This window comes from Helianthus annuus, chromosome 1, assembly GCF_002127325.2.
Source record: "Helianthus annuus cultivar XRQ/B chromosome 1, HanXRQr2.0-SUNRISE, whole genome shotgun sequence".
Taxonomy (NCBI): domain Eukaryota; kingdom Viridiplantae; phylum Streptophyta; class Magnoliopsida; order Asterales; family Asteraceae; genus Helianthus; species Helianthus annuus.
The window spans coordinates 48,900,550-48,915,001 of NC_035433.2; the positions used below are offsets into that span (position 1 = coordinate 48,900,550).

The 14,452-nt window shown below is 37.1% G+C and overlaps 2 protein-coding genes across 2 annotated transcripts; one reads left to right on the plus strand and one right to left on the minus strand.

The window, feature by feature from the left end:
- The first annotated feature begins 4,730 nt into the window (after positions 1–4,730).
- On the plus strand, positions 4,731–7,546 carry LOC110940200 (histone-lysine N-methyltransferase, H3 lysine-9 specific SUVH1). Its single transcript, XM_022181752.2, has 2 exons — positions 4,731–4,815; positions 5,101–7,546. Exon 2 carries the CDS (start codon positions 5,282–5,284, stop codon positions 7,376–7,378), a length of 2,097 nt encoding a protein of 698 aa, XP_022037444.1. The 5' UTR covers positions 4,731–4,815; positions 5,101–5,281; the 3' UTR covers positions 7,379–7,546.
- A 638-nt stretch (positions 7,547–8,184) lies between these two features.
- On the minus strand, positions 8,185–11,651 carry LOC110942829 (WD repeat-containing protein 44). Its single transcript, XM_035987407.1, has 8 exons — positions 10,439–11,651; positions 9,750–10,321; positions 9,593–9,683; positions 9,341–9,498; positions 9,208–9,259; positions 9,034–9,113; positions 8,841–8,934; positions 8,185–8,753 (listed from the first exon to the last, which is right to left on the minus strand). The coding sequence occupies exons 1-8, from the start codon at positions 11,649–11,651 to the stop codon at positions 8,185–8,187; spliced, it is 2,829 nt and encodes a 942-aa protein (XP_035843300.1).
- Positions 11,652–14,452: the final 2,801 nt, after the last annotated feature.

The window sequence follows — 14,452 nt, forward strand, 5'->3', positions numbered from 1 at the left end:
AGTAACATGTATTTCACCCCCGCAGTTTAGAAAACTGAAAACAGTTAAGAGAAAAGGGGGACATGAACTCACAACGGTGCGTCTCTACCAAGTATGTCTCCAAGTCAAGCAGCTGTGCAACGACCTACAAGTTCTAACTCTATTAGACGAACGGCCGTGCCTTAGCTTTATGGTTTAGGTTTTTGGGAAATAGTTAGACAACTATTTCGTGTTTACATTCCGTGCATACTTGGTAATTATTCTCCTTCCCAAGGATGGGGGATTTAATACATGTGTGTTCGAATTATATCATTAAGTCTCACTTAATATATTTTTATTTCCAATCCCAAAATATAAATATTTTTCTCAAAAATATTATATTTTTACTTCACAAAATTCTCCCAAAATAATACTTTGTCAAATATACGCGTTCATAAATATTTCCTTAAATTGCGTAAGTTACGTTTTAACGATCGAGTGGTAATAGTAATTACCGGTGTAACTTATATATTTATCGTGAAAGCGTCCGTATTATTTCGGATTCGTTAATGTTTGATAATATTATTTTTATTCTAAAAATAATATTTATGTATCTTCACAAAATAATCATAAACACGCATCAAGTGATTTATGAATATATATATATATATATATATATATATATATATATATATATTAAATATATATTTGCTAAGTTTTATTTTGTGAAATCCCACCTCCGATATTTTGTAAATAAAGTCGTGGCGAAACTTATATATTTTGAAAACATGTCAAAAAGTATTTCTAACACTTGTAGAGAAAATAATTCTAAGTGTTAGGTTTTTGGAAAAATTTTGCCAGAGTTTCCTCTGTAACTGGAGGTGGCCGCGCTTTCAAGCGTATCATTTTCTTTTACAAATCAATTCAACAATTTTCTTTATTCGATCAAAACAATTTTCAACACAACAAACTAGTAAATAAATATGTAAATCGCAAAGATTTCATGAACTTGTAGTTTTCCCAAAACCATGGTGTAAATCCCATTATTTTTAGCGGATCCTTATATAAATCAATCCGATCCCGTAAAAACCTCGTTTTTAGAGAAAATCCGTCTTTACAACTTCTTGTAAATTTTACAAAAATAGTTATTTTGTCGAAACTTTGTGTTACACAAGTGTTTACACACTTGTGTGTTCTAAAAATCTTTCTTGTTAGTGTAGGATCCATCTTTAGAAAACATGATTTCTTGACACTCGGTCCTTTGAAATTACCACTTGTAGATCCGTAGATCTACTAGTTTTAAACACTATTTTACAAGTAAAAACGCTTTTACACAAGTTCATGATTCGCGTGTGGTAGAGTTTCACCCTTTAACCCTTGTTTCACTTAAAGCAACCTTATGTCATGATCCATGATCATGACCAACCCGGGTTAAATGATGATCCGAGCTACCACAACATAGATCGGGTCCGAATAACCACACAAATCAATTACTACAACATTTACACATCACATGAGCTTTTAACCATCTTTTAAGTGCTTTTAGTAAACTTTAAAGCTTCATCTTGCAAGATTTCGAGTTTTAACCGTTACACATCATATTAACCATTCTAGATTAGTTCAAGAAGATGTTTTAAGTGACATACCACTAGCTCGAGGCTAGGGAAGAATCTAAGCGCAAATAGGGTGGATAAAAGCTAGAGAAAGAGGTCCTTCGAGCTCCGAGTGCACCAAGCCTCCTAATACGTGACCCTTGATGTTTGTATGACCTTGGAATGTAAAGATGGAAACTCGAAAATGGTGGATGTATATGGGGGGTGTTCGGCCGAAGCCTATAGAGGGCAAGGGAGAGAGTTTTTGTGTGAAGTTGGAATGTGAAAGTTCATGTGCCAAATCAAGTTACTTATAGGCAAAAGTGGAATTATGGACCAAGAGATCTTGTGTTGCCTAGATATGGGACACCAAGAAATATAAAAATAAAAAATGGTACAAGATATGGTCACTAGGTGACCGAATCGGCCAAGGGGGGGGGGTAGTTTGGTTAGATTTCAAGTATTAGTTAGTTTAATAGTTCGGTTAAGTAAGTTAGTTAGATATTAACTCGGTTAGTTGTGCGTTGTGCTTTATGACGGGCATTAGGGTATTCAGGGACCCTAACTGGCTCAGAAAAAGATCAATAATGTTAATGGCAATATTTTCATGTTCCGGGTATAGTCCGGTTGTTCGGTTGGATAGTAATCCGTTAAAGTGCTTAACAAAGCTTTAGAGTGTCGTTAATACCATTTTTAGTGACACGACTTATTCCCGACACTTTGGAAAGTGTCTAGTAATGTTTTTCTCATGTTTTGGCACTTTATTAGTTAGCTAAAAGCTGAATTGTTAATTAAAGTGCTTAGTTTTGTGCTTAGTGTGTGTCCTAGGCACATCCAGTCATTGTAACGTATCCCTAGAGACGCAGTTCTACAACCCTTGTATCCCTACACTCACTATGGGTGTAGTAAAATATTTCTGGCTCATACAGGCCTTAGAGGCAATATCTGCCTGATGCTGGCTTTATCAGCATGTTCAATAGGTTATCCGTTCATAGTGCTACTGTGCTTTTGTGCATCATGTTTGTCACTAGAGTTTAGTATGTAAATAAGGTAGTGACGGTATGTAAAGTATGATGCAGGTATGTACAAGTATCAGAAATCAAGTAGCAGTTCATCAGTAATTTCAAGTAAGCACAGTAATTAAGCAGCAATTAATTATTAATTAAGTCGTACGGATACCTGGTTTAGTGAGGGTTGTCACACTCCTTTCTCCTAACCCATAATCTCTCCTCGAAATTGGTTTTATTAGCAAAGCCTTAAGAGAGAAAATAAAAGTAGGTATTATTTAATAATATATATATAATCTCTCCTCGAAATTGATCCTCTATATATATATATATATATATATATATATATTACGGCTTAACGTACATCACGTATGAGAGGTAATTACGCACGTTCATTTTAAAATCACGCACGTTATAACTCAAAAATCCAAAATCACGCATGTTAAAACACAATAATCACGCATATTGAAAACATTAATCACGCATGTTATATATCAAATCACGCACGTTATATAACAAATCACGCACGTTGTTGTACGTGAAGTACGTTAAGCCGTAATATACGATATACTTTATATATAATAAGCTAGTTTATATTTGTATAATATGATTTCGTAATAATGTATACGCAGACTATTAAATCTATTTCATTTAGGACAAACTACTAAGTAGTAACAAATAATCTATACATTATATGAGTTTCTTTATACTAAACCAAGTAAAAAAATGTTTCATTTTAAAATGGTTCAGGTTTGTAGTCATATGATAACAACTAACAAATGTACAAATTTAAACTTAGGTTTAAAGAGTGTATAAATTATTCTATATAAAAACAGGTACATGATCCTGTAAAAAGTGCTCAAAGTGTGAGAAGTGTATTATAACATTATATATAATACTATATAACACCATATAAACACTGTATAATAATATGTAACACCATATAATACCATATAACACTATGTAACACTATATATCATTATATAACAAATATAACATTATAATTTGTCTGATAGCATGTCTATGATAGATGTATAGTGTTATATTTGTTATATAATGTTATATAGTGTTACATAGTGTTATATGGCATCATATGGTGTTACATATTGTTATACGGTGTTTATATGGTGTTATATAATATTATATATAGTGTTATAATATACTTCTTACACTTTAGGCCCTTTTTACACTATCCTTACCCTATAAAAACGAAACCAAACAAAAGAAAGGAGTCACACATATAATCTTAACATTTTAAAATGACAAAAGTACTTTTTTGCTAGCTGTTATATATAACTTTATATCTTAAAAACAAAGGTCGACGACCTATGCCACTGACAAAAAGAAAGCCTAAACTTCGAAATTGACAAAAACATCGTCTAAACTTTTGAAATTGACACCTACACCCTTACACTTCCTAAAAACACAATAAAATGTCATTTTCACCCCATGAGAACGTTCTAACATTCCAATTTACTCCCCGCATTTTCATTCTTTAGCTTAAAAGTAAAAAACCAACTATTTTTCTTACAAGGTTATTTTTATGTATGTTTTAGTATAAATTCAGATCTCGATGTAATTTCTTTCCCAACGAGTCTGGTAAAATATATTACGTTTTCATACTGTTTTCCGTACATTTTCGGCTGGTCTATGTTTTGACGTAACCAGTGTTTGAAAATGAGTCAGGTCAAATCAGGTCAAATATAATACGTTTTCATTTGACGATATTAATCGGAGTTATTGTACATTTTTATGCCGCTAAGTCTTAAGGCAAAGTCAAGGGTATTGTAGTGGTTAGGGAACTCTCACTAAACAAACAAACTCAGGTTCGATTCTTTTTCTTTTGTTCTCACAATGTTTTAGATCGTATACGTCGAAACACATGTTTTCACATAATTAAAGAGCCACCAGCCATAAACAAATAAGACATCACCACCGCAACACACGAATTACGATAACAATCTAGTTCTAAACTAAAAAAATCCCCAAACACTATAAATTTAAGAATATTATATTTACCTTGGATGCTTTTTTTAATTTTTGTATTAAAAAACATAGATATGGATAAAATTGGAAATATAAAAAGTATATATTTCTTTTCCCTTTTTTAGTTTCCTCCAATATTGCTTTTAATAATAAAAGGATTAGACTTATAGGTTGGATTAGATTTAAGCCCAAATATAGGTTAAAAAATAAAATTAATAGAAAACAAACGCAATAGATGTAAAATCGCTGCCGGAACCACAGTGGCGGAGGAGGTAATTTTAGATCTCAATACTTTTCTTCTTCTTCAAATCTGATACTTTTATAAGAATTTATTGTTTACACATACAGTTTTCCGCTTTTTTCATCCATTCAGATCTTTGTATCTTAGATATTACGTTGCTGATCTTTGGTTTCACCTTTATTTATTTATTTATATATATTAATCTGTTATTTCTTGTTTAGGGTTTTAACCTGTTTAGGTTTATATATCATGTTTAATACTGAAAACCCAGAACCGTATCGCTCTTTAAACCTGTATTTCAACTTGCATGTTTCAGGAGGAAAGTTTGAAGCTATATTTCTGGCAAAGTTTTCACCTTTTGGCGTTATATGGGAGTTTAAATGTTGGGTTATTAGTTTGAAGGTTTATTAAGCTTTGAAATTCCTTTTAGTTAATCATATTGTGATTGTGGTTTTGATTGGGAGACTTTAGTTGAATTTAAAAGGCTAGTGTGTTTGATGGAAGACAATTTAGGTTCCGATTCGGTTCCTTCGGGTCCGATTGACAAGTCTAGGGTTATGACTGTTAAGCCATTGAGATGTCTTGTACCGGTTTTTCCGTCACATTCGGGTTCATCTGCATCACCACAGGCTCCTCCGTTCGCATTTGGTGCTCCAACTGCTCCGTTCCCCCCTGGAGCGGCTCAGTTTTTCCCCTTTGTTGGTTCACACGAGTCTCAAACGCCCGCTAGTGTACCCAATCAAGGAATACCTGACACTAACCCTATTGTATCACCAGTCCCTTTGAATTCCTTTCGAACACCGGCCCCACCGGTCCCACCAGTTAACACTAGTGGCAGAGGGAGACCAAAAGGGAGCACCAAGAGTCATGAACCGTATGACGATGGATATATGCAAAACGGTGGTTATGAAAACGGGTTCACTATCGATACAGAGGATAGCAGTGATGCCACTAGGCGAAAACGTAAAGCGCGTAAAATCGTCAAGGGCCCAGAAGCGGTAGCAGTTTCTAATTCCGAGGTTGACATTGATGAAATGGTTAATCATCTTTTAAGATCGTTTAATCTTGTGGATATCAATACGTCACTTCAAGCTGATAGTGATCGTGATTTGGTCCAACGTGTGGTTTTGGTTTATAATTTACTAAGGAGAAAAATCATGCAGCTTGATGATGCAAAAGGGATTATTCCCGGTATATCAAGACGAGCTGATTTAAGATCGGGTACAATCTTGATGAATAAAGGAGCCCGGGCTAATACAAGACGACGGATCGGTGCAGTACCCGGGGTCAATATAGGTGACGTATTCTTTTTCCGAATGGAACTATGCTTAGCTGGACTTCACGCACCGATTATGGCCGGGATTGATTATTTAAATTCTAAGGTTAGCGGTGATGAAGAGCCCATTGCCGTCAGTATTGTTACTTCTGGTGGATATGAAGATGACGGAGATGACGGTGAGGTTTTGATTTATAGTGGTCAAGGTGGTGGTCAAAGGAATGATAAGTTAATAACGGATCAAAAGCTTGAAAGGGGTAATCTCGCTTTAGAAAAAAGTTTGCATAAAGGTAATGAGGTACGGGTCGTTCGTGGGCTTAAAGATGGGACGAATGTAACCGGGAAAATATACGTTTATGATGGTGTATACAAACTCCATGAATCGTGGATCGAAAAAGGAAAATCGGGTTGCAATGTTTTCAAGTACAAATTGATTCGGGTTGCGGGTCAACCCGAAGGGTTCATGTTATGGAAGTCAATTCAACAATGGAGAGATGGTGTTACTGCACGGGTTGGTGTTATCTTACCCGATCTTACTTCCGGTGCGGAAAATTTACCCATTTGTCTCGTAAACGATGTGGATAGTGAAAAGGGCCCTGCGTATTTTACTTACTCTTCGAGTTTAAAGTTTGCAAAACCGTTTCGTTCGTCTAAATCTTCAATCTGTAGATGCTCTAATGGATGTCAGCCCGCCACTAACTGCCCTTGTGTTGAAAAAAACGGTGGTTATCTTCCGTATTCTATCGGTGGTGTTCTTTTAAGTCATAATTCGGTGATTCATGAGTGCGGGTCTTCTTGTTTATGTCCTTCCACTTGTAGAAACCGGGTTTCTCAAACAGGCCTCAAACTTCATTTGGAAGTGTTCCGAACGAAGGACAAGGGTTGGGGGCTTAGGTCATGGGATCCGATCCGGGCTGGAGCTTTTATATGCGAGTATGCAGGTGACGTGATTGAAAACGGTAGCGATAGTGATGATGAATACGTATTTGATTCAACCCGGTCTTTTGAGGCTTTGGAGCCCATTCCTACTGACGAGCCCGTTAAGCCTCCGTTTCCCGTAATTGTCAGTGCCAAAAATAAAGGAAATGTGGGTCGGTTTATGAACCATAGCTGTTTGCCTAATGTATGTTGGCAGCCGATTTTGCGTGAAAACGAAGAGGAATGTCATCTTCATATTGGATTTTACGCGATCAAACACATTCCGCCGTTGCAAGAGTTAACGTACGATTATGGAATTCCACAGGCTGAGAAGAAAAACGGGCCCCAGAGAAAAAAGTGTTTGTGTGGGTCGACCAAATGCAGAGGTTACTTTTACTAAGAAGATGGTGATGGTGAATGTCAAATGTTGTTCAAAGGTTAGAGTTCTGTTTTTTAGTTGTAGTATGTTTTTATGGTGTTGATGTGTTCTAATTGTAGGTAAGCTGAATTGAAACTTAGTATTTTATCAGTCATTGGTAGTCATTTAGTTACTTTTCAGTTTTCACAATTATGAGTTTGTTGTGTTGTTTGCAGTAACATTTAGGGGGAAGGAAAAAGAAAATATATAATTATAATATATTAAAAAAGGGGGAAAATTGTTAGAATTCTGGTCTATAAATTAATCATCTAAATAAAAAAAAAGTATGCAAATTATTCTTTGTATGTCAATGTCATCATGATGGTTTCTATGAAAGCAAGTGGAAATGCAACCGCACGCCAACAAAAAGCAATATTTGTTGACTATAATCGTTTATAAAATAAAAATACATTTTCTTTTTGTTTATAATTAAATATTTATTGCTGCTATAGTCTAAAGTTTAGATATATCTAAATTAATTTAATCACAATTTAACAATTATTAGTTGTAATGATAGCTCGTGAAACATTAGTAATCTTTACTCAAAAACAGGTAGGCAAATCAAAGCATTTGAGAAAAATAAATAAATAAATAAAAGTTCAAATGAATCTAGTTTTTAATTGTTTGTATTAAAATTTCCGGGTCTAATTCTTACATATACATGCATACAACACTTTTTCTACCCTTCCTATAAAAAACTGAATATTCACAAACTAATTTAATGTACATGTATGTACACTGGAGCCATCAAATAGCCCACATTAAGACCCTCACAATCACATGAGATCTTAAAACAGATTCCCGACCTTAACAGGCAACCCGACATTCTGATAAACCCTAATCTCACCACCCAACCCTGCAGTCACGATCACCAAACCCCATGCCGTTGATTGGATATTGTTGTTGGGGGTTGCAGCAGCGGCACCAATGCCTAACAGCAACGAACCATCATCGGACTCACCGACATCTGTGTCAGTATTAGAAGGCTGTTCTGAGTCCTCATTCGTACCTTTTTCTGTGCCCTTTTTGGGAACTGGTGGCAGATGTGAGGATTTTTTAGCCTGCGCATTATCGTCTACAGAAAGCGGCCCAGACCGTTTAGAGTTGCATTTGGCTTGTGGTTCGTTGTCTAACCCTTGCGATTTGTTGCTTCCATGCCACGGTACCGCAACGGTTACTTCCATACATGTAAAGTGTTCGTAAGAAGTAGTGGTCACATATTTGGGTTTAGTACCACCACTGTGTTTCGGTTTTTCATGCTTCCATATGTATACTTGTGAATCTTCACTAGCGCAGATTACGTACTTCCCGTCTGCGGTATATTGCGCTGTAAATTGACTGCTAGTATTTTTGTAACCTGTAAAATCAGAACACTATAAATACATATTTTTGTATTCAATATAATAAAGTTTTTATGCAAAGCTAAGGGGGCAAAAGGCGACACCTATGAGTTTTTCAACGACATGTAACCCCTCGATGATTCTAATACGGGAATCAGCAGATGTAATGACCACTTCCGATGGGTTCGAAGGAGAAAACTACACGTCACAAGATTAGGTGGATTAATACATATTACAAATATCGTTTGATCTTCGTTAAGAAAGAACGATAAAATCTAGCATTAAAGTTATTGTCACCTGAAAGCTAGTTATCTTTTTTGGATCCGCTTTCGCTTTAGTATGCAATTCAATTTGATCTTTAAGCTCGAGCTTGCAATCTAAAACAAGATAGACGATATAGTGATTCTAAGATTAGTTTGAAAACTGTTTTGTTGCGCGGTTGATGACGATAAATAGTTGAATAGTTCGTACCGGCAGTACTATACGACTTGCAGTTTCCGTTATGTAATCCAACAATCGCACCCTTTGATCATAATGTTAGTTAAAAATTGAAATACACATAAACAATGACTGATTAGGTAATATCTTATAAGGATTGACATACTTGCCCATCAGGATAATAACAAATTGAAGTTATCATGTCATGAAGATCACTCCAATCGACAACTTTTCGACTTGGTATGTTCCATATTCTAACCTTTTTGTCTAACGAACCGCTTATGAAGTAATCGTCATCTGTTGGATTGAACTGTATACAAGTCACTGCCGCAAATACATTCTTCCTTATCAGATACATAAACGGGACACTTTCTTGAATTACTAGAGCATCGTAAACATGTTTAGAAGTTGGGTGTACCGTAATCGCTATGTGCAAACTGCTTCAAACAGTTCTTGGTTTCGATATCCCATAATCTTACGGTTTTGTCCATTGAAGACGAAAGCAGGAACTGCACATAATCGCAAAGATCTTAAGTTTATGTTAACATGTATCGCAATCGAAAAAGAATAATAACCTGAGATCGTGACCAAGATAGGTCCAACACGTCATCTTGGTGGCCGCTGAATGTGCAAAGGGGTTTTTCTGATAGGCCGAACATACTTTCGGGCACCTTTACGTACTCAGGAACTTCCGTTTTTCTTTTATGATTCTTTGATTTTTTCTTCTTGTCTGTGGTTGAATTTTCGGGTAACGGGGGCCTGTTATCGGGAGTAATTGAACCACCCTTGTCATCTCCTGACCGCATTGAATGAACATCGCATTCTTGCACTTCCCAAACATGAATAACTTTGTCTTCACCACCGGATGCTAAATAGTGTCCGTCAAAACTAAATCTCATCGTCCAAATCGACCCGTCATGAGCCTCGATTTTCTGACATAGATGCAATGCTGAGAATTCTTTTGATGGTTTTCCATAAGCTTTAGCTTTAACCCATTCTGAACTCGAGTTCTTGTCATTAGAAGTTACCCGTTCTACACTCGTTTTGTGTTGTCTACTGCTTTGTGAAGACAATGAAGAAGTAGTTACGGTTGTGGTAGTAGCAGTAGTCGTGGTAGTCGTCGTTACGTTTTCTTCCTTTTCTTTTTCTGTTTTTGATCTACTAATTTTTTCTTTTTCTGTTTTTGATCCACTCATTTTTTCTTTTTCTGTTTTTGATCCACTCAACTTTTCTTTATCTGTTTTTGATCCACTGATCATTGAACCTTTAAGGTGCTTCAAAAATGCAGCCCCTTTCTTCTTGCTACTTCTAAAGCTCTTGCTAAGATAAGAGTTGGTCATGGCCATCATGCCATTTCTCTTGCGGCTTGTTCTACGCATTAACTCCTTTACGACGGGTGAATGGCCCACGGTATTCTCAAATTCGTCCATCGTGAGTTGTTTCCCAGTTTGTAGATCACTCACCTTATTCCACATTCCATCGTCGTTAAACTCTTTCACTACAAACTCCTTTCCGGTATCTAGATTCTTGATCAAGAAGAAAGAATCCACTTGTGCACTTGAGGTAGTGTGCATGTCGTTCTTCTTGTTATTGGTGGTAGATGTCGTCAAGGAACTTTTAGTACTGGTGGTGTAAACTCTAAGAACGTTGGCGTACTGGCATGATAACCCGACGGATGGTGTAACCAATTCCGATGATGTTCTTGTAAGGCTTTGTTTTGATATTGATCCAATCATATCCTCTTTTCTTCGTTTTGTGTTGAAGGAGCTTGTTTCTATATCACTATCTGATCTAGAGCGAACTAACAACATAGGCTGGGACAAAGCCAAAGCCTGAGCCTGATCTTGAACATGAACCTGCAGTTGAGGTTGTGGTTCAGGCTCAGGTTCAGGTTCAGGCTGAGGCTGTTGCTCTGGGTGAGGTTGAGGCTCGGCTTTAGCATGTGGCTGAGCTTTAGCTTTATCGTCCGACTGCAACTCAGGTTCAGCCTGTCTTGATTCCTCTAAAGGGGGTGAAGATTCTTTTACCAATGTATCATCATTTGGTTTTTCATTGGATATGATTGCGTCGGTAGGAATAACAACAACTTTCGTGGAAGGCAATCTTTTCGTATGGGCTTCTTCATTAAGTATGGTGGTATTTGTGCTAGGTAACCGAGCGAAATCTTTTTTGCTATTCAACCCCATGCCTTGTAAAAGCTTCCTTCGCCTGTCGGAGATTGATCCAGGTGCGACCATCCACATGTCGTATTGAGCCGTGGAGAGTTGAGGTCGCTTGATGGAATTGGAGGCGAGGTTGTTAGAGAAAGACACTCGACCATCGTTGAATTGTGGGTCGTCGTCATCCTCAGGTAAAGGCATGTCAAGAGGGACAACAACCGAGAGGCGGTTGGTGCTTTCAAAGAATTCATCAATATCATCTTCTACATTGAAGTCTTCTAAGTGATCCCAATTCATTGTCACCGTTCTCCGCTCCATTTTCACACATTTCTTGAACAACAAAAACTTGGATTTGGATTAAGAAACTTGTGTTTGTTTTTGGTTTTGGATAAAAGGATGTTTTTGTTCTTGAGGAATGAGAGGATACGAAGTGGAAGAGAGAAAAATAAGGGGGGTACGTGAAGATCTTCATAATATATATTTTTTGGTTGGCTTAAAACCATGGATAAATAATATTACAGATTTTCTTTTGTTAAGATACGAAACACTAAAGTTTTTCGTGCAATCAAAAGACAATTGAGTTTTGGTGTAAAACCATCAATAAATAATAATAACGGGTATTAGTATTTGCAGCGTATGAAATTCATGGATTTGGGTTGGATGAGTTAGTTTTGGGTCAAACACATTTAGGTCAATGGGTACCATTCCTTTGTTCATGAATTGACATGTTTATTTGTTTACTTACTTTTTGAATGTGTTTTAATTTTGGGTGTTAAATGGGCCTGTGTACTTATTCAGAGGTTGACGAGTTGAACATGACACCAACCCAAACATGAAAATCATATCATACATATGAAACAAATGATGAAACAGTTTTCCCGGGCCGACACAAACACTATATGTTGAACCTCAAATTTATATTCGATTTTATTTTATTTACATATTAATGTTATAGAATTACAAATAATACAATCTTACATAAAACAATTATGTTTAAACTATAAAAATCCAAAGTCATGTTTAAACCTGCTAGGTCAACCCAAACATGACACGTTTAGCTAAATGTGTTTGTAAGTTTGATCCAGAACCAAGTCGAACCTGCTAGGAGAACCCGAGAAACCTGCTTAGCTAAACATGCTAATAGGTTCGACCTGAAACTAACCTCACACATTTAGACTAAGCCATAACCCGTGGAATTCTTGTTAGGTTCCTTTCATGTTTATACCTTTGGGTACGAAATTTGGCGCATTTCGAAAATCAAGCACACTAAAGCAACTTGGCCCAAAAGTTGGTAGACCGGATACAAAAACAAGCGGGCCAAATGAAATTATGTTTACCCGATTGGGTATACTCTACCCCAAAAGTTAGGGATTGGTTCGCTTCTAGGATAATTGAAGCGAGTAGAGTCACGCTTCAGCTTGTCTAACTTCAAAGAGTAAAGTACAATTTCACCTAAATCTAAACATTTTCAACTAGATTCAACATTTCTTCAAACTTTCTTAACTTTTTACTCAAAACCGATAGAATCAGAGCTCGTTCAGGCCTTCTACTCATTCCTTAGTGAAGTGCTGGGCTGAGAACAAATTTCTATCGACGAGACAACCGACTTAATGGGTTGAACATGAAATTCCGTCAAGGACAGTTGCTGATCAGACGGGGTGATTCCCATCCGATCGAACGACTTGGACTTGGTGTGGTTTCTGTTGTTCAATACGTTGTCATACCGTCTCGGTTAAACCGCAAAACTTTCTAACTTAACGAATTTTGCAAGTTCCAAAACGATCAGGTCGATGAACGGATTGGCATCCGATCGGAGTGCCATCCGATCGAACGAAAATCCGGACGGATGACTTATGGCTTTCAGCACTTAAACAATTTTGCAAAGGTTCAAACAAACAGGTCACTCAGTCAAACGACCATCCGATCGGATGACCATCCGATAGAATGACCATTCGACCATGTGACCAATTATTTTCAAACTATTAAGTTTTCAATCGAATAGCCATCCGATCGAATGGCCATCCATCCGGATGACCATCCAATCGAATGACTTAGTCTATACTACAACGAAAACTTCAAAAGCTCAACATTTCAACAACACACTCGAATGACCTTTCGACCGAAGGGTCATCCGTCCGGATGACCATCTTTCCGGATGAGTCATCCGTTCGGATGACCATCCGTCTGGATGAGTCATCCGATCAAAGCACCCTTCGACTCACCATCACACTCAACGCACTATTTCACGCTGTCCAACGCTTACGCTATCGTTCCATGATCAGGCTACTCAGACGCGCTCTCAATCAATCCAACCAAGTTGTGTTTACTTGTTGAGCACCTACTGTGAGTATACTCGAACCCTTTTTTTATCACACTTTTGGGTGTAACATACGTCATATCAAATCGCACTTTTCAAAACGAATTACGTGATCAAACTATCAATCACTTGTGAATAACTGCTGTACATGTTTATACGTGATGCTTGATACATGTGTGCTAGGACTTTTACTCGCGACGTCCCACCTTAACTAGTGTAGTACTATTGAACCCGGCGAGGTCTAGTTAGGATGAATAGCAATCGCAATCGCAGATCGAGTGACTTAACTGGTAGTATCTGTCTTGTATATATGTTGTCGTATCCCGTTTATGTATGTGGTAATTCGCAACGCTTTTTATCTACTATGCTACTCTATCAAAACTTGTATACTCGCCAATACTTTTGTATTGACGTTATTTCACGTATGTTGCAGGTTTAGTCGCAGTCTACATCAAATCAAGCTAGGAAGTCTAGAAACACACCAAAAATCTAGGTTGTCGGATTTGTATTGTTTGAGAGAACATGAAATTTGTGACAGCTTATGTGATTGTATTTGTTTATTAGTATGGGACAATGAACGCATTAGATATTGTCGCAATTTAGTTGTTATGGATTCTCTTAAGCAATCTGATCGCCTAGTGCCGCGCCCTGATGATTCCGTAATTGGTTGGGGTGTGACAGATTGGTATCAGAGCCATAACTATAGGGAATTAGGAAAGACATGACCTAGTCCGGGTTTGTTGTCTTAGAATTGACCTAGTCCATAGTCTAAGCACCTACCTTTGACAGCTGGCCTGTTGCT

Excerpts from the sequence above, each read along its gene's own strand:
- LOC110940200 (XM_022181752.2), top strand. The coding sequence starts at position 5,282 with ATGGAAGACAATTTAGGTTCCGATTCGGTTCCTTCGGGTCCGATTGAC.
- LOC110942829 (XM_035987407.1), bottom strand. The coding sequence starts at position 11,651 with ATGGAGCGGAGAACGGTGACAATGAATTGGGATCACTTAGAAGACTTC. Across the intron at positions 9,499-9,592 it reads GTTTGCACATAGCGATTACG|TGACTTGTATACAGTTCAAT; the intron begins GTACACCCAACT and ends TATTTGCGGCAG. Across the intron at positions 9,260-9,340 it reads GTTATTATCCTGATGGGCAA|GGTGCGATTGTTGGATTACA; the intron begins GTATGTCAATCC and ends TTATGATCAAAG.